Source organism: Oryctolagus cuniculus, chromosome 1 (genome assembly GCF_964237555.1).
Source record: "Oryctolagus cuniculus chromosome 1, mOryCun1.1, whole genome shotgun sequence".
NCBI lineage: Eukaryota > Metazoa > Chordata > Mammalia > Lagomorpha > Leporidae > Oryctolagus > Oryctolagus cuniculus.
This window is the reverse complement of record NC_091432.1, coordinates 1,044,393-1,064,110: the sequence shown is the minus strand read 5'-3', so window position 1 is coordinate 1,064,110 and position 19,718 is coordinate 1,044,393. Positions and strand designations below refer to the sequence as shown.

The window sequence follows — 19,718 nt, the reverse complement described above, 5'->3', positions numbered from 1 at the left end:
AGATAAGCGTGCGCCATGCAAAGCCTTTGTCTCAGGCACGGGTTCGGGCGGGGGGCCTGTTGTGCTGCGGCCACTCCAAATGCGGGCCGTGGTCCTGGACCCTGGCTCCAGGACTGTGTCTGTGCCTGGGGCATTGCCTGCGGACTTCCTGAGGGTGCCTGCCCGGTGACGAGATTCCAGCGTCCACAGTGAGGCCCCCCGGGGACAGGGATCCCCTGTGTTTTATCAGCGTCTGGAGCCTGATTCCTCCCGCCTTAGCTGGACCCCTGTGTTACCCGGTGTCCCCCGTGTCTCCTGAGAGGACTGGGCGAGGTGCCCGGGCCTGTGCTGGGAGGACACGGCCCGAGGTCGGCACTCAGGCCTGCAGAGCCGCAGCTGACCCATGACCAAGCCCCGAGGCCCTGGTGGCCCGGGGGCCGGGGGAGCTGGCCCAGAGGGAACCTGGGACACTGGCTGTGTTGTGGCAAAGAACCAGGAGCACAGAAGTCACTGGTTTCAGCGATTTCCCAGTGAACCTCCAGTGGGTGCGATAAACTCACGGGGCCACCCCTCTGCCTGGGTCCAGGACTTGGGGTCACCCTAAGAGGAGGCCCAGGCCACAGCGCTCACCCCTCCCCGCTGCCCTACTTCTTACCTGGCGGTGGTAAGATACACGCGAGTACCGTCCAAGCCAAGTGTCCGTGCAGACCAGAGCCCCCAGGCCCTGCAGCCCCTCTCTGCTCCCTGTGCTGCGGCCTGGCTCCTGCAGGGCCCCCTGTGACTGGCGCGTTTCATCCTCTCCCCGTCACCTGCGTGGGGATTTGCTGCTTTGTGAGAGCAGCTCTGAGCGCGGCTGGGTGGGCTCTGTCCGCACCCTGCCCGTTATCTTGGGCACCGGGATTGTGGTGCCAGCCAGTGTCGGCGTGTTCCTCTGGGGTCTTTTTTCATGAGAGGGTTTATCTTCTGAGTGTTTTGGCTCCCAGGAGAAGTGAGTTTGGGGGGATTCCACGTTTGTGGTTTGAGGAGCTGGTGGTGTTGCCTTCACGTGGGCCTGGCGGCCCCAGGTCCTCCCCGCACCTGCTGCCCTTGTGGGCCTGAGAGGGAGGCGCCTTGCGGGTTTTGTCCATTTCCCTCTACGTGGGATTCACTGTGTGTGTGTCTTGGAGAAACGTCTCCCCACGACCTCTGGGTGGAACCTCGAGTCCCATGTGTGACGCCACGGGGAGCCGACCCCGGGTCTCGACCCACCCCCAGGCAGAATGGAGCCTGTGGCCCTCACTCCTTGGCAGGAAAACTTGCCATGTGGCACGGTGGTGGCTACGGCCACGTGGTGCTGGGTCACTATGCGTCTTTCCTGCTCTTCCCCCAGGCTCCTCAGGAGGGGCAGGCCAGGGCACTGAGCTGCCTGCCCGGCCCTGGGCGGCCTCCTCCCGGGGTCTGGGCTGGGGGGCTCCTGTGCCTGTGCCTCCATGGCTATCTCGTGCCTCAGAACCTCCCCTGGTGGCCCCCGAGGTGACCTTGGGTGGCCGGTGCTGTTCAGGACTGCACACGGCCCGGGCTTGTCTTCCCATCTCTGTGTCCCCAACCGAGCTGTCAGCTCGTCATCTCTCAGGGTCTTCCCCTCTCCCAGGGTCAGGGCCTTCATCCAGAGCCCCCCTTGTCGCTCCGGGTCATGGCCGTGTGTGACAGCTGTCAGCCTTCCCAGGCAGGCTGGCCTCTCGTACCAACACCCACTTTTGGGCCTGGAGGCGTCTGTGCTCTGCCTTGCCAGGAAGGCCCCTCCCCTCCCTAAGGTGGTCCGGCCTCTCCCGGAGCAGCAGCAGGGGTGACCACCCTGCTTGGAGGGGCTGGTGAGGGGCCGCGTGGACCTGTGCCCAGTCTGGACATAGAGCAGCCATCAGCAGGAGGCGGCCTTGCTGGTCTGTAGGACAGCGGCAGGGTGGGCGGGGCCTCCCTGGCCCTTGGCTCTGATGGGGTCTCCATGGGGCCCGAGGACGGCTTCTCCCGGATCTGTGGGCGGAGCTCAGGACCGCCCTCCGTCAACGTCTCTGGCTGTTGTACCCTTGACCCAGGTCCCGCAGGCAGCATGGGGGCCCCACTGAGGCCGCTGGGGCCGTGCAGGGAGTGCAGCCAGGGAGCGTCCTGGCGTGCAGGGCTCCCAGAGGGGTGGGGGTGCCTGGAGGGCAAGGGGCAGGCGGGTGGGGGTGGGATTGTGGGGGAGCTAGGTGGTTGCTGGAGGAGGGGACGGATGTCACGAGCTGTGGGGAGGACCTTGAGCCATTTTCTTCACTCCAGGGGCTGTGCTTAGGGTCAGGTGTCCAGACCCATGAGCCTGAAGCCAGGGCAGACAGAGCTGGGCTCAGGGGCCCATCTCGGGTGGCTGCTCCAGCCAGGGCAGGGGAGATGGCCCTGCTGTCCCTGAGCCTGCTGTGCCTTGGAGGTGCCGTCTGTCCTCTGGGTCAGAGAGCGTGGGGGTGGGCCTCGGCGTGGCGTGGGGGTCCGTGGCCCCACCTCAGCACGATCCCCCTGGGGTTCCGACTATGGCCTTGGGCCTGGGAGTCTGTGGGCTGGATCATGCGGTAAAGAATTTCCTTTGAACAAACACTCAGTGCCCGTGTCACAGCCTGGGCACCCTGTTACCAAGTCCAACAGGCTCCGAGGTCATTCCACCACCTTACCCCTCCAGAGGATCCCACTGTCCAGGCCACCAGCCCTGTGGTGTTCGCAAGTGCTGCAGCCACTGCTGGGGAGCGGGGCGGACGCACGGCTGTCAAAATCCAGCCTAGCGCTGGTGGTCTTCAGTGTCTCAGGATGCATCCAGCTCAGGATGTGGCCGTAGAAGACACAAGGCGCCATGGAAGTGTCCAGAGGAGAAGCCGCTGGGTGTGCAGCAGGGAGATGCGTGGAGGGCAGAGCTGGGACCCCGTGGGGCCCACAGGGTGCCAGGACCTCCTGTGGCTGGGCGGGCTGGCCTCTGTGAAGCCACGGGCTCCCCGCCTCAGTGCTTGGGGCTGGAGCTCACCGTGTCTGTGGCCCAGACAAGCCTCCCCATGCTGTGGCCAGTGGCCCTTGTGGCCAGATTCTCGAGGGCCAAGATGGACCAGACCATGTGTGCTTGCATCCGATCAGCTCTGCACTGAGCACGGGGAGCGGGTAAGACCAGTGGGGCTCCTGCCCTGGGAGGCACCCCTGGCCAGAAGCTGTTCCTCAGGGGCTGCGTACAGGGTCGGGCATGAGGGAAGGGACCACCAACCACTAGTGCAGTGAAGCTGTAGACCCCAGCTCCCCCATGCTCCTGACTGTGCTGGGTGGGCTCCGTGTCTGAGCCTAAAGCTTTCGGGGAGAGGAAGACACTTCCCCCTCCTCTGTTGGGCTTGCCCGCGACACCAGCAGGGTTGCGTGAATACAGCTTCATTCTGAGGAGTGACATGTGGGAACCCAGTGGTCAGCATTCCGTGCCCCTCATGGTGGACTCCTGGTTGGGGATGGGATGGGGTAGGGCCAGGCATCGTCACCACTCCTAGGGTGATGGGCAGAGCCAGCCGAAAAAAGGCCCACGCGCACGTGGGTACCTGCCTTGGCCCCCAGACCCCACACACCTGCCCCGGGGGCCTCCTGCCGGCCTGGGCTGGCTGGGAGCTGGGTCCCCTGCTTTTGAGGGAGATGAGGGTGTCTTAAGTCATTTCCGTGGGCTGCTGAGACAGAACCACTGCCAGGCAGGCTTACCGCTGCTGAGCTGAGACCTCAGATCCGCAGTGCACGCCGGGGCTCCGCTTCCCGCCCGCCTTGGGCCATGTCCGCCAGGGTCGGGGAGCCCATGTGCAGGAGCCCCGGGACGCAGGGCTGCCCCCCCCCCACGACGTGCCAGGCCCGGCTGCCAGGAGCTAGTGTGCGCCCTTCCCAGGAAGTGCACATGGGTCCCTGAGTGTGGCCCGTGGTGGACTGCAGGGCCCCGCCAGCACACTGCCCTCAGGTGCTGCCCAGGCAGCAGTCCTGGGTCTTACTGCAAAGCAGGCACGCAGGCCCCCTCGGAGCCCAGGCATTCAGTCACCACAGCCTGCTGGCGGGGAGGGCATGGCGCTTCAGGGCTGTGGTGCGTGGAGGACTAGTGGTCCAGTCCCAAGGCCCAGTCTAGGGCACAGAGAGGCCGATGGTATCGTGAGCTCATGGCCCAGCCTCTCCTTCGAGCTTGTTCATGGCACCATCCACTGTCCACCCATGCCCCTGCTCGCACATGCGTCCACTCACCCACCTGTCTACCAGGTTGGCTACCCGCACATGCATCCACCCTGTCAGCCAGCTACCCAGGTGCCCACCTGGCCACTTGCTCGTCTGTCCACTTAGCCACCTGCATCCGTCCTCTGTCCAGCTGTCTCTCCATCAGTCCTTCTGGGGGCACAGTGGGCGCCCCAGTGGGGTGACTCCCTAGCTGCTGTTGGGCCTGCCCCGTGCTCCTGGGGTTGTAGTGGCTGTGTGAGCTGGGCAGGGCGTGGTGCCACCAGAGCCAGCCCTGCAACCCCAGCTTGGCGCCTGAGCCCTGGGGTGCAGCACTTATGTCGGCTCTGGCCGGGGAATGAGGACCGGAGCTGCCCCTGGCCCCCTGGCCCCCTGGCCCCCTGGCCCCCTGGCCCCTTGGCCCCTTGGCCCCTTGGCCTCCTGGCCCCCTGGCCCCCTGGCCCCCTGGCCCCCTGGCCCCTTGGCCCCCTGGCCCCTTGGCCCCTTGGCCCCTTGGCCCCTTGGCCCTCTGGCCCCCTGGCCCCCTGGCCGGAAAAGCTGCAGCCCCATCGGGTGTCTGGGCCGTGGCCCCATCCAAGCCCCGCCTCAGCCCCGCCCTCTCACCCTCTGTCCCGCAGGAGATCGTCCTGGTGGTGTTCTTCGGGACCGAGTACGTGGTCCGGCTCTGGTCTGCCGGCTGCCGCAGCAAGTATGTCGGCCTCTGGGGGCGGCTGCGCTTCGCCCGCAAGCCCATCTCCATCATCGGTGAGTCCCACCTGCCCACAGGGTTTCCAGGCCAGGGGGAGCGTCCGTATCCCAGCCCGGCCCCGCCAGAGAGCCCCGAGCACTGGGATACCCCATTCTCTACCTGTCAGGGGCGGGAAGGCCCTGGGCTGCTGGCCACAGGTCTGGGGGGGCTGGCTCCCCTTTCTGGCCTGGTTCAGCTGGATGGCACGCTGGTGGCCCTGGGTAGCCCAGTCATCAGGGTCAGAGCCTGAAGCTTTGTTCCCTGGCCCTTCGTGGGCCTCACAACTGGTCCTCATGGAAGCCAGGGATTTCACACACAGCTGCAGCAGGGGGCTAGGCCTGCCGCTCCTGACCGGCAAGCCCCTTCCCCTGGGCCCAGCTGGCCAGTGGTCCTGACTGCCGCCCTCTTCCCCCAAGACCTCATCGTGGTCGTGGCCTCCATGGTGGTGCTGTGCGTGGGCTCCAAAGGGCAGGTGTTTGCCACGTCGGCCATCAGGTAAGCCTGAGCCCTGGGTGCTGACGGCCTGCGGCTGTGGGGGGAGGGGCTGCCTACTCCCTTCCTCCCTCCAAGTTGGGGTGGCCTCGCCCTCCACGCACCTCTCCAATGTGCTCCTTTGGCTGGGTGCCCGCTGTCCCAGAGTGCTGAGCGGCAGGCTGGGGGCAGGGTTCACAGTGATGCAGGCAGGTGGGGTGGCCGGGGCTCGGGGCCCACGAGACCTAGGACTCGCTGACTGGCACACAGCCTGCTCATCTGTAAATTGGGGTGGCCCTGGGTCTCCCCCAGAGAGCAGTTTGGGGCCAGAGGAGTGTGCTTGAACAGCTGCCCTCCAGCCTGGACCTGAGGATCAGAGCCAGGCCGGAGAGGGCCTCGGGCAGCACGGGGGGCTGAGGCCGGGAGGGGCAGGCACAGGGGGCAGGGGTCTCCGTGGAGATGCCGTGCACAGAGTGGGGGGCTGGTGGGAAGGGGCCTCCCGACAGACGTGGCCTTCCCAGCCCTGCTGCGTGTCCTCCCCAGGGGCATCCGTTTCCTCCAGATCCTGCGGATGCTGCACGTGGACCGCCAGGGAGGCACCTGGAGGCTCCTGGGCTCCGTGGTCTTCATCCACCGCCAGGTGGGTGGCCGTGCGGCAGCACAGCCCACACCGCTGTGGCGGCCCTGCACCAGGGATCCGGCCCGGCCGAGGCCTGGCTCAGGCCCACCTTCCTTTGAACTGAGGATGAGAGATGATTGGGCCGGTGAAAAACCAGACCCATCAGAGCAAGCCGTGCAGGTGGGGTCTGCACCCCCGTCCCCTAGTCCAGCCGCCGCAGGCTCAGGCTGTACCTGTCCTGGACAGCAGGGGCGAGGTCCAGCCTTCCTCTCACACAGGGGCTGCTGGGTACTGGTCAGCTTCCGGCTCTCTCACAGCAGAGGAGAGGGCCAGGCACACGGCTGGAGGGTGGTGGAGGGTGGCCAGGGGCCCAGCAGCTTATTCTGATGTCTGACCTGGGTGTGCACCACAGAGGGGCACTGGAGCCATTTCTGCGGGGGAGCCTGTGGGCCCGGGCTCAGGTGCTGTTTCTACCCGCCCAGGAGCTGATCACCACCCTGTACATCGGCTTCCTCGGCCTCATCTTCTCCTCCTACTTCGTGTACCTGGCTGAGAAGGACGCGGTGAACGAGTCGGGCCGCGTGGAGTTCGGCAGCTACGCGGACGCACTGTGGTGGGGGGTGGTGAGTCGGCGCGGCGCTGGGGCTTTGCTTTCCTGAGGCTTGGGGCCTCGCTGACCGGTCTCCTCTCCTGGACCTCAGGTTTCTCTGTCCTCACATCCATCCTGGGAGCCAAGGGTGCGAGGCCCCACGTGCCACCCAGGCTGCTCTGGGCTGGTTGCCGACAGCTTGTGTTTCATCCAGGAAGTCCAGCCGGGCCTTGGCGTGTGCATGGTGGAGCCTGGGCCTGCTGCGTGCCCTGTGTGTCTCAGCATCTGGGTCCAGGGTGCCAGGCAGGAAACAGGGTGGGAGAAAGGGCGGGGAAGGGTCTCCAAGGCCCTGGCCGGGGAAGTCAGGGTCCTGCCCTATGAGCTCCGGAGCTGCAGCTGCCTGGGGCAGCTGGGAGCCCTGCAGGCAGCCTCCAAGCCAGGGTCACCCAGCCTCAGGTGTGGCGCAGACCCGCGTGAGCCCCGAGTGTCCTGTGTGGACGGAGGAGCTAGGCGGCCATCTTTAGGGGGAGGGGCTGTGCTGCACTGGTCCCCCTGCTGAGGGTTTTGTAGGCACTCGGGGAACCAGCCCCTGAGACCACCCCGCTGAGGGGCCACCACCTCTGGAGACCCGGGGTAGGACGTGGATACTTCTCTCCCCCTCCCCTAGGCTGGTCTCCAGGCCCACTTGGGCCCTGTGAGGGGGGAGTGGGAGGCCAGGCAGGGGACCCAGCCTTGAGGGAACTGTGGGGTGTGTGGTGGCATCAGGCCCTGCTCGCTCTCAGGGACCTAGGGCGGGGAGCTGGCCTGTGCTCTCATTACTCCTGTGCCCCCCCCCCCCCACAAAGCCAGGCATGCGCTGGGGGCTTTTGATGTTGGCCAAGTCAACGTGTTTTCTGGAAGCTTCCAGCGTGCTCTGGGAGGACAAAGACATGCTGACACAGCTCCCGGGTTAGGGCAAGTCCTGCTTTCGGCCTCTGCCTGCCCCGTGGACGCCCAAGTCCCTGAAGGCCCCTGGGCAGTGGGCCTGAGCCAGTTTGGGCAGGGGATGGTCGCAGGGACATGGCAGGGCCTGCACAGGGTGGGGGCCAGGTTGCCCCAACCCAGAAGACCACCCTGGGGCAAGGTGGGCAGTGGGGGCCCTGGAAGCAGCAGGAAGCGTGGGGGCAGCTGCCCACAGTGCGGCTGATAAGCGGGGCCCAGCCCTGGCACGGCCCCGCCTGCCTCCCTGGCCGCCCGCTGGAGCTGTGGGCAGCAGAGGCTGCTCCCGGCCCCCGGCCCGCGGCGCTCCCACTCCCACACCTGTGCAAACATCCGCCCGCCGGCCGGGAACACGGCCCCTTTGTGCCCAGCTTGGCACCAGTGCCCTGGCCCGCGCCGTCAGCTGCAGCCCGCGCCTTGGTCACTGAGCGCCCTGGCCGGCCATTGTTCCCGCCAGGCTCTGTGGCCCTGGCCGTCCTGGGGCCCCCTCTGCCGGGGGCTCGAGGGCAAACGGCTCCCATTCATGGGGAGGCGCCCCCACAGCTGTCTCAGGCGCGAGTTAGGGGCTGTGTTCCTGGTGCTTCTCGGATAAATGGAACCAGAGAAACGCAAGATGGGGCGGCGCAGACGGGGGCTTGGAGCTGGTTTGCCTGCTTCTGCCTGCGCCTCAGCAGCGCCTTCCGGCTCCTTTGTCCTGGCCTCCTCCATCCCCCTGCGTGGAGTGTGGGCCCCTGCCTGACCCCTGCGGGAGCACACAGACGGAGTAGGGGTCCAGCGGATGGCGGGGACTCCCCGGGAGCGCCCCCAGCGTCCCGTAGACCACACCGCTCTGCTGTCTACCCGGTGCCTGGAGGCCGGGCCCCTCCCCCACAGCCCTGAGAACCCAGGGGTGGGGGAGGGGGTGTGTGTGGTGCTGGGGCCGAACAGGCTTCTCCTGGGAGACCTGTGGGCGCCCACAGCCGGAGCCTGGGCCTGCAGAAGCATGGAGCGGGTGGGGACCCTCCCCAGCCTGCCTGGCTGCTGGGGTTCTGGAGGGCAGCCGCAGGCGTCCGGGCACAGCACGTGTCTGTGGCATGGATGAATGGACCAGGTGACCAGCCCCAGGGACAGTGGGCGGGATGGCGGCTGGGCGGGCTCATTTCCTGTGTCCGGACAAAGGGCTGCGCCCGCAGTGCCTTAAACAACTTTAATTCATCGGCACTCGGCCTGAATCCAGGGGTCAGCAGGGGAGGCGACGGGGAGGGTCTGTCCCCTCCTGGCCACTGGTGGCTCCTGTGCCCCTGGGCTTGGGGCCGTGTCGCCCCGTGTGGGTCTGTGTCCCTCGTCTGTCCTTCCCGGGGCGCTGGCCGTCGGCTCTGGGGCCGTGTCGCCCCGTGTGGGTCTGTGTCCCTTGTCTGTCCTTCCCGGGGCGCTGGCTGTCGGCTCTGGGCCGCCCAGAGCGAGTCAGTCAGGGCGGTCGTACCCCTCGGAGCTCTCTGAAGCAGGAGCCGCCCCCTCGCTGGCTGGGAGGCACGGGTGTCTGCTCAGAGGCGGGGCGGCCCCATCCCTGAGCAGACGTGACCTCTCTGGTCCCCGGCGGCGCCCGGCCTGGCTGCCGGGGGCGATGGGGGAGGACGCGATGCTTTCTCCCGGAGCTCCGGGAACAAAATGCGTTTGTTTGTGTTACAGTTGGAGTGGAGGCGAGCACGGCGCCTGTGTGCAGCGCCTGGGGGTCTCCAGCCAGGAGGCCGCTGGGCTGTTTACCCCTGGCCTCTAAATTTAGAACCCAGGGCAAAGGAGCTGGAGTCCCGGCCCCAGGTCCTGTGGAATCTGGCCGGCTCTCCATTCCTCACCTGCAGGGCCCGCAGGCCTCCACGCCAGCCCTGTCGCCATGCAGGGCCCCCATGAGGCCGGGGAACAGGCCGGGCAGCCTGTGTGCAGCTGCAGGACCCCAGCCTGCTGCTGTCCCTGGGGCAGGGGCCCTTGCAGGCAGGTTCCTCTCGCTGCACTTGCTGCCTGCTGGCCAGCACCGGGATACCTTGCACAGACCCCCGGCTGCGCTTGTGGGTGTGTGGATGAGCACTCGAGACCCTCGGGCCCGGGAGAGATGGAGTGGGCATCTCTGGAACATGGAACAGGGTGGGTCAGGAGAGTGGAGACGCATCCCAAGTGCACTGCTTGCCTGCTGTGTGGCCCGGGGCAGATAACCAAGGGTCTCTGGGCTCAGTCTGCAGAGAGGGACAGCCTGGGTCACCAGGCACGGCTGGAGATGTGGTTCTGAGCTGGCCCCAAGCCCCTCTGGAGCTCAGCCTCAAGGAAGTGTGTCCAGTGGGGGAAGGCAGCCATGTCCAGTGGGGGAGGGCAGCGTGTCCAGTGGGGGAGGGCAGCCAGCCGTGTCCAGAGGGGGAGGACAGCGTGTCCAGTGGGGGAGGGCAGCCAGCCGTGTCCAGAGGGGGAGGGCAGCGTGTCCAGTGGGGGAGGGCAGCGTGTCCAGTGGGGGAGGGCAGCCAGCCGTGTCCAGTGGGGGAGGGCAGCCATGTCCAGTGGGGGAGGACAGCGTGTCCAGTGGGGGAGGGCAGCCAGCCGTGTCCAGTGGGGGAGGACAGCGTGTCCAGTGGGGGAGGGCAGCCAGCCGTGTCCAGTGGGAGAAGGCAGCCGTGTCCAGAGGGGGAGGGCAGCCAGCCGTGTCCAGTGGGGGAGGGCGGCACAGCAGTGCCGGGTGCTGAGGAAGGGTGATAGGCTGGTGACGAGCAAGTTCCTTGCCTCTGTCCCTGGAAAGGAGTGAGGGTGGGGGCAGCTGGAGCAGAGGCAGGGAGGCCCCTGCTGGCCCCCGTGGCTCCTGGCAGTGCCGCTGCCTGGCTGGGGCCCTGGTGGGCCTGTATCCCTGAGCGCTGTCCGGCGGCTGGGGCTGCATCCCGTTCCAGCCGGGGCAGCCGAGAGGCGGCGGGTTGCTGGGCTGCCTGTGTCTGCACGGGGGGAGCAGCATCTGAGGCTCAGCAGAGGACCCTCACTCACTGGACGGGGAGGGTCTGTGCCAGGCCCTGGCTTCTCTAACTGGACCCCCAAAATGAAGCCCCCAAGTCCTCCCAGCCACTCTTGTTTGGTGGGGGAGGCAGACTTGGGAGAGGTCTTCTCGGCCCCCCCCAACCTGCCTGTCCCACCCACCCACCTTCCAGGAGGGTCCAGGCCGGCCTCTTCCTACTCCCTCCCCGGGGGTGTTTTCTTAGGTGGAGGGAAGGGCATTGTTTTGGATTATTTAAAAACAAATCACAACTGAATACGTTTAAGTATCGTAAATCACCTGATGTTACTGTTAAGTGCTGGGGGACCCAGATGTTGTTTCCAGCTTCAGCCTGGTTCAGCCCTGGCTGCTGCAGGTGTGGGAGGGGGTGGACAGGGATGGAGTGACTGCCTGTGACAGAGACACCACTGCATGCTGTCTGACTGCGGAGTGGCTGGGGGTCCCCAAGTCCCCCTCCCCCCGCCCCTGCCTCCTCTCAGGCCCAGGCCCCACCCCCTGCTCCTTGTAAGGCGGCTGCTGTGAGCTTTCAAGTGCTAGGAGCCCGGTCACGCCCTTGACATGCTGTGTGTGCAGTAGACCTGTCCACCAGGTCCTCGGTGTTGAATAAGACGGGAGCTTTCAAAGGCTCCCGTCTCAGAGTGACAGGCCTGCTAGGTTACCTAAAGAAAGTGGTTTTGGTAGAAGTTGCCACGTTTTCCGAAAGGAAGATGTATCATTGATGGGAAAACGCACGTCTCCATGAACGCTGGCCAGATGAGGCTCCAGCACGTGGGGGTCCCCACCTGCCCGGCCTCTCCCTGCGCCCCCGCCCCGCAGAGCGTGTCCGCACCCTGAGGGCCCCCTGGGATTCTGCTCCCGTCACCAGGCCCCCCGGGAGCCTCTCCCTCTCTGATTTCCCTGCCCCGTGCCTGGTCCCACCCCAGGGTTGCCTCTTGGCCTTCGTGTGGCGGGGAGCAGCCTTGAGTGGGAGCCAACCCTGGGGAGGCAGAGGTGGCCGCCCGTGTGCCCAGCGGGGTTCTGAGGTGGACCGGTGAGCACACGGGGCCTTGCCTCATGCCTCTGCTCGGTGGTCATCCCTCCCCAGGACAGGTTGGGGCAGCCTCTCACGCCCAGTCTGGGCCATAGCCCCAGTCTGCCCTGTGCCACGGCCCCTCTCCGACAGGCCTGGCCCTCACGTGTGGGGCACCAGCCCATCAGCCTTGTCTGTGGCCCCTTGTGGGCTCGAGGTGTGCATGTGTGTGGTATGTGTGTCCTTGGTGGGATCTGGCTCAGATGTGGATGTTGGCCCCTTCCACGTGTGCACAGACTGCCTTGTCTTAGTGTGTGTGGCTGTGGTGTGGCTCTGCCCATGCGTGTCAGTGTGGGATGTTCCTGTGTCTGTGTGAGGTGCACACACGTACACAGCTGGGAAGCCCCCTCAGAGGGCCTGGCAGTAGATGGCTTCTGCCGTGTGTGTGGAGGGGACAGCGACATAGCTGGGAAAGGTTCTGGGTGGCCAGGTTGCAGGATGGCACCATCCGCAGGGACACCTGGACCGCCGGGCAGGGTGGGACCCAGGCGGCAGCCAGGACTCAGCATTGCCCAGACCCCCGATTACAGAGCCCTGGGGTCTTGAGAAAGTGTTAGCCGCGTCCTGGGAGTGATCTTTGCCCGGCCTGTGCCACGCCACTGTTCCGAGCTGTCTCATGTACCACGTGTCAGCGTGGGTGTTGCTGCCCAACGTGGCCCAAGGGTTCGGGGCCTCCCCTGGGGCTGTGGCACGGAGCTGCCTGGGACCCCTCAGTCTGAGAAACAGACCTCCTGGGCCGCGCTCGCTGGTGCCGCGGGCAGGTACGAGAGGGAGCCTGTGTGCTGTTGTCCACCAGGCTGGCGTGAGGAGTGGGTGCCCAGGGCAGGCCTGTGAGGACCAGAGAGGCAGGCTGTGGCAGCACCCTGAGGGCCCCCGGGACTCTGCCCAGGGCTGGCTGCAGCAGCTCCCCGAGGTGGCCTCCTGGCTCACACGGGTGGGCAGGATGTCGTGCCTGGGCCCAGCGGGGGGCCCAGGAGCTACTTCAGACGCCAGCAGGAGGCGAGCTGGTGAGGGGGTGCCCGTGCTTCCGTTGTCCCAGTGCATGTCCGGACAGACGGCTCCCCCGCCGAGAAGAAGGCTGAGCAGAAACGAAACATCTGGAGCCCTGGGTGGCGGAGGAAGTGTCACGTCATCCCCAGCCTGCTCTCTGTGCATGGACGGCTTGTGGGGAGCTTCCTGCCTCCAGGGGGCTGGCGCACAGCGACGTCGGTGGCCCTGGGATCCGGGCTCCTCGGGAGTGGGAGGCCTGGCTGCCTGGCCGTGCACCCTGGGCCCTCTGGCAGTGAGCCAGTGTGTCGGCCACGGTGGCCACCGCCTGGGACCACGGCTGTCCTGCTGTGGCAGTGGCAATATGGGCTGGTGGCCCTCCTGGTGTTGGGGGTCTGCTTGTGAGGGAGGCGGGCTTGGGCTGAGCGGGGCCTCCTGGGAGGGATCTTGCCCTGACCACGCCCCTCCTCTTCCTGGCAGGTCACCGTCACCACCATCGGCTACGGGGACAAGGTGCCCCAGACGTGGGTTGGGAAGACCATTGCCTCCTGCTTCTCCGTCTTCGCCATCTCCTTCTTCGCACTCCCTGCGGTGGGTGCCCCTGGGGGCTGTGCCTGTCGCCAGCTCGCAGGCTCACAGAAACTGGGGGTGCAGGCCCACTTGTTTGGCCTCAGGGTAGGGACCCCAGAAGCAGCCACAGAGGTGGAATGCGTGTCCCCTGCAGTGGCCTGGGAGGGCTTTGTCCACTGCCCTTTCCAGAAGATAGCCCACGAGGGCAGCAGTGTCTAGTTTGCTCTGTGTGTGTGCTTGCATGCATGTATGTAGTGTAGCACGTGTGAATGCGTGTGTGTGCATGATGTGTGCATGTGTATAAGGGGTCTTCAAAAAGTTCACGGAAGCTGCGCACTCCCATTCCAGCGCCTGTTGTGTCTATTGGTGTGCATTGCCTGGTGCACCCACATGTGCATTGTTCCATTACCATGTGTGACACACACCTGGGGTAGCATGACATGTGTTTCTGAACATATATGTGCATTTGTTTACGAAGTTTGCAGGTGGGGGCTGGTGTTGTGGCATAATCCCATATGGGCGCCAGTTCGAGTCCTGGCTGTTCCACTTCCGATCCAGCTCTCTGCTGTAGCCTGGGAAAGCAGTAGAAGATGCCCCCAAGTCCTTGGGCCCCTGCACTCACATGGGAGACCCAGAGGAAGCCCCTGGCTTCCGCCTGGACCAGCATTGGCCATTGTGGCCATCTGGAGAGTGAACTGTTGGATGGAGGATCTCTCTCTCTCTAACTCTGACTTTCAGAATAATTCTTTACAAAAAATTTTGCATATAATGGAGTGAAATTTATCTCAGGGTAAACAGATTTGAAATCCATGCATACAAAGAGTTCATGGGAAATGCATACACACTGCACAAAACCGCACACAGATTTCAGAATGTTTGACACCAAAATGGACTTCTCTTTTAATTCCACTTTCTACAAATGCTTTGAATTTTTCTTACATGTGCATCACATGTTCAAGTGTGTGATACTGTGCATGTGTAGATAGGTATATGTCAGCATGTTACATGTGCACATACATGTGCCATGTGTGTCTATGTGGTACATGTGTGCCATGGATGTATAGATTATTAGCGTATTACATGTGAACACATGTGTGTCATATGTGCGTCTGTGTAGTGTGTGTGTGTGTGTGTGTGGCCTAGCCACTCCCTGGGTGCTGAGGCTGTGTCCTGTCAGCCGCCCTGGCTGGTGGGAGCAGTGGGCCCCCAGCCTGGTCTCGGGACAGCCCCTTCCTGGTCCAACCCCTGCAATCCCTCAAAGTGGCCTCAGGAGTGGGTCAGAGACCCAAGTCCCTCTTGGCACCAGCCTCCTTGCTTCTGAGTGGGGGAGGGGGGTCTGCCCCCCACCCTGCGATGGCTGCAGCCGGCAGCCCGTGTGGACGTGGCCTCGTTTCCTCTCTCCCAGGGGATCCTTGGCTCCGGGTTCGCCCTCAAGGTCCAGCAGAAGCAGAGGCAGAAGCACTTCAACAGGCAGATCCCGGCGGCCGCCTCTCTCATCCAGGTGACAGGCGCCCGGTCCTGGCGGTTGTGTCTGGCTCGTGGCCACCTATGCGCCAGGCTGCCCCCGCCCCTGTGAGGCGCGAGCCCCTTGCCGTGGCTTCTCCTGCAGCCCAGCTCTGCCTGGGGAAGGGTCTGCCTCCCAGACCACAGGGTGGGCAGGGGGGTGTGGGGCCAACGCCCTCCACAGCTGAGGGTCACACCTGGATTCCCCTTGTGTGGCACAGAGCTGGGTCTGGGAGGGAAGGAGGCTCCCCTCTTGGCAGCCCAGCGCCCCTCAGGGCTCGGTGCTCCCTGGGGACCCATGACCAGACACAGCCACCCTCTTGGCTCCTGGGCTGGCGGCAGCAAAGGCAGAGCCTGGAGCTGCGAGGCGTGCTCACGGCCAGGGGAGGTGGCAGCGCTGACCCTGGAGGGCCTGGCTGGGACCTCAGCTCTCAGAACACTGCACATGGGCACCAGCCTTTCACTGTGGTCTCTGCCACTGCTCCCTGTGTGGGCACAGTTTGGGAGTGGGCCAGAGCTCGCCTGATCCTGCTGCAACTGCTGCTGTGAGTGCTGTGGCCTCCCCAGGCACTGGGGGAAGGTGTGGGGCCTGGACAGGCCAGGGTTGGCTGTGGCCATCTCTGCAGGCTTCAGAGTCCCAAGCCCTCTGCTGCGGCAAGGCCCCTGGCCGGGGGTGGGTGGCCATCAGGGCCCATGGCTCATCTGCCTGAGTGAGGAGAGAGTAGGGCTGCCCCTGCAGCCGCTCCCCACCTGGCTCCGGGGCTCCTCTAGGGGGGCCCATAAATCAGGCGCCTTCCCCGACTCTGCCCCTCTCTGGCTCACTTGGCCAGCAGCCACCAGGCCACCAAAATGTGTCCTCCTCATGGCCTGGGGCCACCCCTGCCCACTTAGATGCTGCAGGGCCTCCTTTGGGTGCTAATGGCACCTCCTCCAGCTTGCCCCAACCATAATGGCTGCCCTGGGGTCTCTCCAGGGCACGGGTTTGGGCCTGCAGTGGCCGTCCTGGGGTCTCTGCAGGGCATGAGCCCAAGAAGCTCCCACAGCTGCCTGAGGTGCTCCAGGGCCTCGGGGCAGCTCTTGTTCCCTGGACATTCAGTCCCGCCTCCCGCCAGCCCAGGGGCCCTGCTTCTCCAGACCCGATGACCACCCAAGCCCCTTGCCTTGTGGACCCAGTTGCTGAGCACACGGGTCCCACCTATGCATCCAGGGCTTGACTCGGGGCGTCTGTGGAGGGGCCTGGTGTGCAGAAGTGGAGCAGAGGGGCTGGGGCTGGTGAGGTTTCCGGGATGCATGGGCCAGTTGGTGGTGAGGCAGTGCCCACAGCCACGGCAGACAGCCTAGGAGCAGGGACTGGCTGGGGGCCCACATCCCAGGCTGGCCATGCTGAGCTCCCTGGGTTGACCGGCAGGTGGGAGCTAGGCCTGCAGCCGGGGGACCGAGTGGGGAGGGCGGCTCTGCCGACAGCCGCTTTCTGCCCACCCGCAGACGGCATGGAGGTGCTACGCCGCCGAGAACCCCGACTCAGCCACGTGGAAGATCTATATCCGGAAGCCCACCCGGGGCCACGCCCTGCTGTCCCCCAGCCCCAAGCCCAAGAAGTCCGCCATGGTAACTTCCCCTGGCAGGTGGGAGGGGCGCTGGCAGGGGTTTCGGGGCGGCCCAGCCCCTCACATGGGGTACCCGCAGCGTTCTGGGTTCCGGAGGTGCGTGCCTGGCACTTGGCCCCAGCCGTCCCACTGCCCCCAGTCTTGTGGCCACATCAGGTCTGGGAGGTCCTGAGGGCAGCTTGGCTGATTGGGTGCCAGCTGCTGGGGAGGAGGCCCTGGGCTTTCCAGGTTGGGCAGGGCAGGGCGTGGGGTGGGGCTGGCCGTGGGCTCCGGCACAGGCCTGGGGCGTCGAGCAGGTGCTGGGTGGCAGTGAGACTGGCAGGGGAGTGTGCGTGAGGTGCTGGGCTGACCCTGGCCTCGCTCTCCGTCCTGGCTGCGCCTGCACCTCCTTGGAGGCCTGGCCTTCCCTGTTTTCGCTGCCACTGCCCCTCTGCCTGCATGTTCTCACCCAGATGTCCACACAGCCTGCTGCTGCGCTTCCTCCTGCCCAGCCCTGGCCCAGGCTCTGACGCTGTGCTGGGCGCAGCCCTCCTTGCCACCTGCCCTGAGGCAGCGTTGGGCCGTTGTCCCCTTCTGGAGCCCCTGGGGTACCCCAGTGCAGAGGGACAGCACCGGCACACCGCAGCCGAGCCCGTGCCTGGGAAGGGCCGGAGCCCAGCCCTGGGCTGCAGGGGTGGTGCCCAAGGCTGCCACGGAGGGCCCGGCGGGCCAGGCCCTGGAGTAGCCATTCTGCTGGCGGCTGCTGCTGCTGCTGCTGCTGCTGCTTCAAAGTTTTCTAAGTTCTTTGTTTCTGTCTTGTTAGTTATTAGAGTGAGAACCAGGACTCCTCTCTGCTGGTTCACTCCCCGAGCGCCCAGAATGCAATGCAGGTCTCCCATGAGTGTGGCAGGGACCCAGCCACTTGAGCCGCCACCCATTGCCTCCCAGGGTGTGCGTTAGCAGGGAGCTGGCCCCAGGAGCCGGTGCTCGGAACCCAGTCCCTGCTCCGGGACACAGGTGGGGTGAATGCCTGTTCCTGTGGTCTGGGATCTTTAGGTCAAGAAGAAAAAGTTCAAACTTGACAAGGACAACGGTGTGAGTCCTGGCGAGAAGACGCTTCCGGTCCCCCAGATCACATGCGAGCCCCCGGAGGAGCGGCGGCCAGACCACTTCCCTGTGGACAGCCACGACGGTTCTGGTGAGAAGCGTCACGCTGGCGGTGTGGGCTGGGCGGGGCCTGGAGCCTCCCGCTGGCCCCCGGGACTCACAAGCTCACTGCCGTTTAGGGAGCCTGAGCGAGCCCCTGAGGTCTCTCTGAGGCCCAGATCTGTGCGTGCAGGGCCCAGGCGGCTCGCTCAGCAGGCGGGGGTGAGGGACGGCGGTGGTCTCGGTCTGCCTCTGCCTCGCAGAGCCTGTGTCCTGCGCGGGGGTGACCTCCTGGGCCTTGCCCACTGCCAGGGAGGCCCAGGAGCTCTGAAGGCCCTGTCACCAAGCTCTGGCTGGCCTGGTGCAGGCACCATGCCCCTGCCAAGCAAGGCTCTGCCTGAGCAGACCCGGAGGGAGGCCCGGGGGTAGCAAGCATGTGCTGCAGCCATGCAGTGGGAACGTGGCCTGCCACGCGCCTCTCCCCCTGCCCCGCCACAGGGAGGAGGGCAGCCCAGGGGCCCCTCCCGGAGGGCTCAGCCTTGTGTTCCCTGCCTCTGCGCGCCTGTGACAGCCCCACCTTGTGGAACGTTCTGTGGGGTAGGGGACAGCTGGCAGCCTGTGAAGGTCTGGGGGCCCCGCGCTCCCTGACTGCAGCCACAGGCTGCAGAGTCAGCGAAGGCAGGCCATGGTGGAAGGGACTCCAGGGGGCCCCGGGAGAGGAGACTTCTCTCTGTCAAGTTCAGTGTCCACCTGTGGGTGTCAGTGGTCCAGCAGGCCGGATCGTCTAGAAGCTCTCTGAAAACCAAAGCTGAGTGGTCCTGCCTTGTCCTCCCCCAGGCCAGTGTAGGATGCTTGGGACGGCCACACCTCTCCCGCCCTTGCTCTGTGCTGCTAGGCAGCCATGGGGGGAATTCCGTGCTGTGGAGCCCACCGACCTCGGTCAGAAATGTGAGGGTGCCTGCTGGGCTGGCTGGTGGAAAAGTGGAACGAAAAGTGAGGAGTCCACGCCGCGTGGGGGGCTTCCGAAAGCTCACGGGACGACGTGTATGAGAGAGAACCGCGCGCGTTTCCAAGTCGTTCCCACCAAGGCCCCTCCGTATCCCCCGGCCCAGGGACCCTGTGGCATCCTGATGAGCCCCGGCGTGCACTCCCGCCTGCCCACTGGTGCAGGCACAAAGGGCACACGGTGCACGCAGGCTGCTGCCATGGTCCCGCCATACAGATGGGCGCCACCCACAAATGCTCATGGGCAGCATGGGTGTGGCCAGAGCTGGCCCCTGGCTGAAGGCAGGACGCCGGGCGAGGCTGTCCATGCAGCCTGGCCTATGCTGTGAAGTCGTTGTGAGGTCCCAGATGGGACGCGCGGCCCACCTGCCCTCCTGCAGCTTTCCCCCCGGCTCACCTGACACTCCTGGGCCCTCTGACCAGGAGGCTCTCACAGAGCCCTGGCGCGCTGCCGTCACCAGGAAAGCTGCCCAGCCCCTGCTCCTGCCCAGGCTGCACCGCAAAGCCAGGCCAGGGTTTGGACCCTGGGCCCCGGGCACCAGGCTTCTGGAGCAGGGTGCCCGCTTGCACCTGCCACCTACCTGTGCTTCCCCTCACGTGGCCCAGTGGAGACTGCCCAGGGACAGCCGTGCGCTCCCAAGGACACACAGGTGTGGCGGCAGGCAGGGCAGGCTGGGGAGGGGTGGGGTCGTCAGGATCCAGACCCACAAGGGCGTGGTCCTTGCCGAGAAAGCCTACAGAGGGGCTGCACCTGTGACCTTCTGACCTGGGGCAGGAGGTGGGCCAGTGTTAGCCATCAACAGCAGGAGCGTGGTGGGGACCAGGCAGGCCCGCTTGGGAGGCTGCACTTCGAGGCTTCCCAGCACCAGGGAGGGACCGGGGTCCCAGCCCTGCCACGGAGGAAGCGGAGTGAGGACCGGGCGGCCACTGCCCACACCTAGGCCAGGGCTCGTGATGCTGGGGCCTGGCTGCTGCCCACAGGATCCCAAGGACCACTGTGCTGAGCACATCAGGTACCCGGTCAGCCTCCTGCCCAAAGGGCCAGGTGGGCGTCAGCCGTGCCGGCTGTAGGCGAGAGGAGGCCTGGGGCGGAGCCGCCCTGCCCAGCCTGCCTCGCGGGCTCTGCCTGTTTCCTCGGCCTGAGACAGCATCCCCAGCTCCCAGGTGCCCACACTGCCTGGCCCTGCCCGGCCCCTGTCCTGCCTCCCATGTGACCGGCTCGCCCAGCTCTTCTCCCCGCAGGCTGCTCCGA

General features: G+C 65.7%; 1 protein-coding gene across 4 annotated transcripts in view; it reads left to right on the top strand.

Moving 5' to 3' along the window:
• The window catches only part of KCNQ1 (potassium voltage-gated channel subfamily Q member 1), a 275,100-nt gene that overhangs the window by 68,574 nt on the left and 186,808 nt on the right, over positions 1–19,718 (top strand). For all 4 annotated transcript variants that reach the window (XM_070058232.1, XM_070058305.1, XM_070058251.1 and 1 more), the window contains 8 exons: positions 4,833–4,959; positions 5,359–5,437; positions 5,957–6,053; positions 6,515–6,655; positions 13,137–13,247; positions 14,632–14,727; positions 16,215–16,337; positions 17,372–17,513. In XM_070058232.1, the coding sequence (XP_069914333.1) occupies positions 4,833–4,959; positions 5,359–5,437; positions 5,957–6,053; positions 6,515–6,655; positions 13,137–13,247; positions 14,632–14,727; positions 16,215–16,337; positions 17,372–17,513 (916 nt within the window). The remainder of the gene's footprint in view (positions 1–4,832; positions 4,960–5,358; positions 5,438–5,956; positions 6,054–6,514; positions 6,656–13,136; positions 13,248–14,631; positions 14,728–16,214; positions 16,338–17,371; positions 17,514–19,718) is intronic.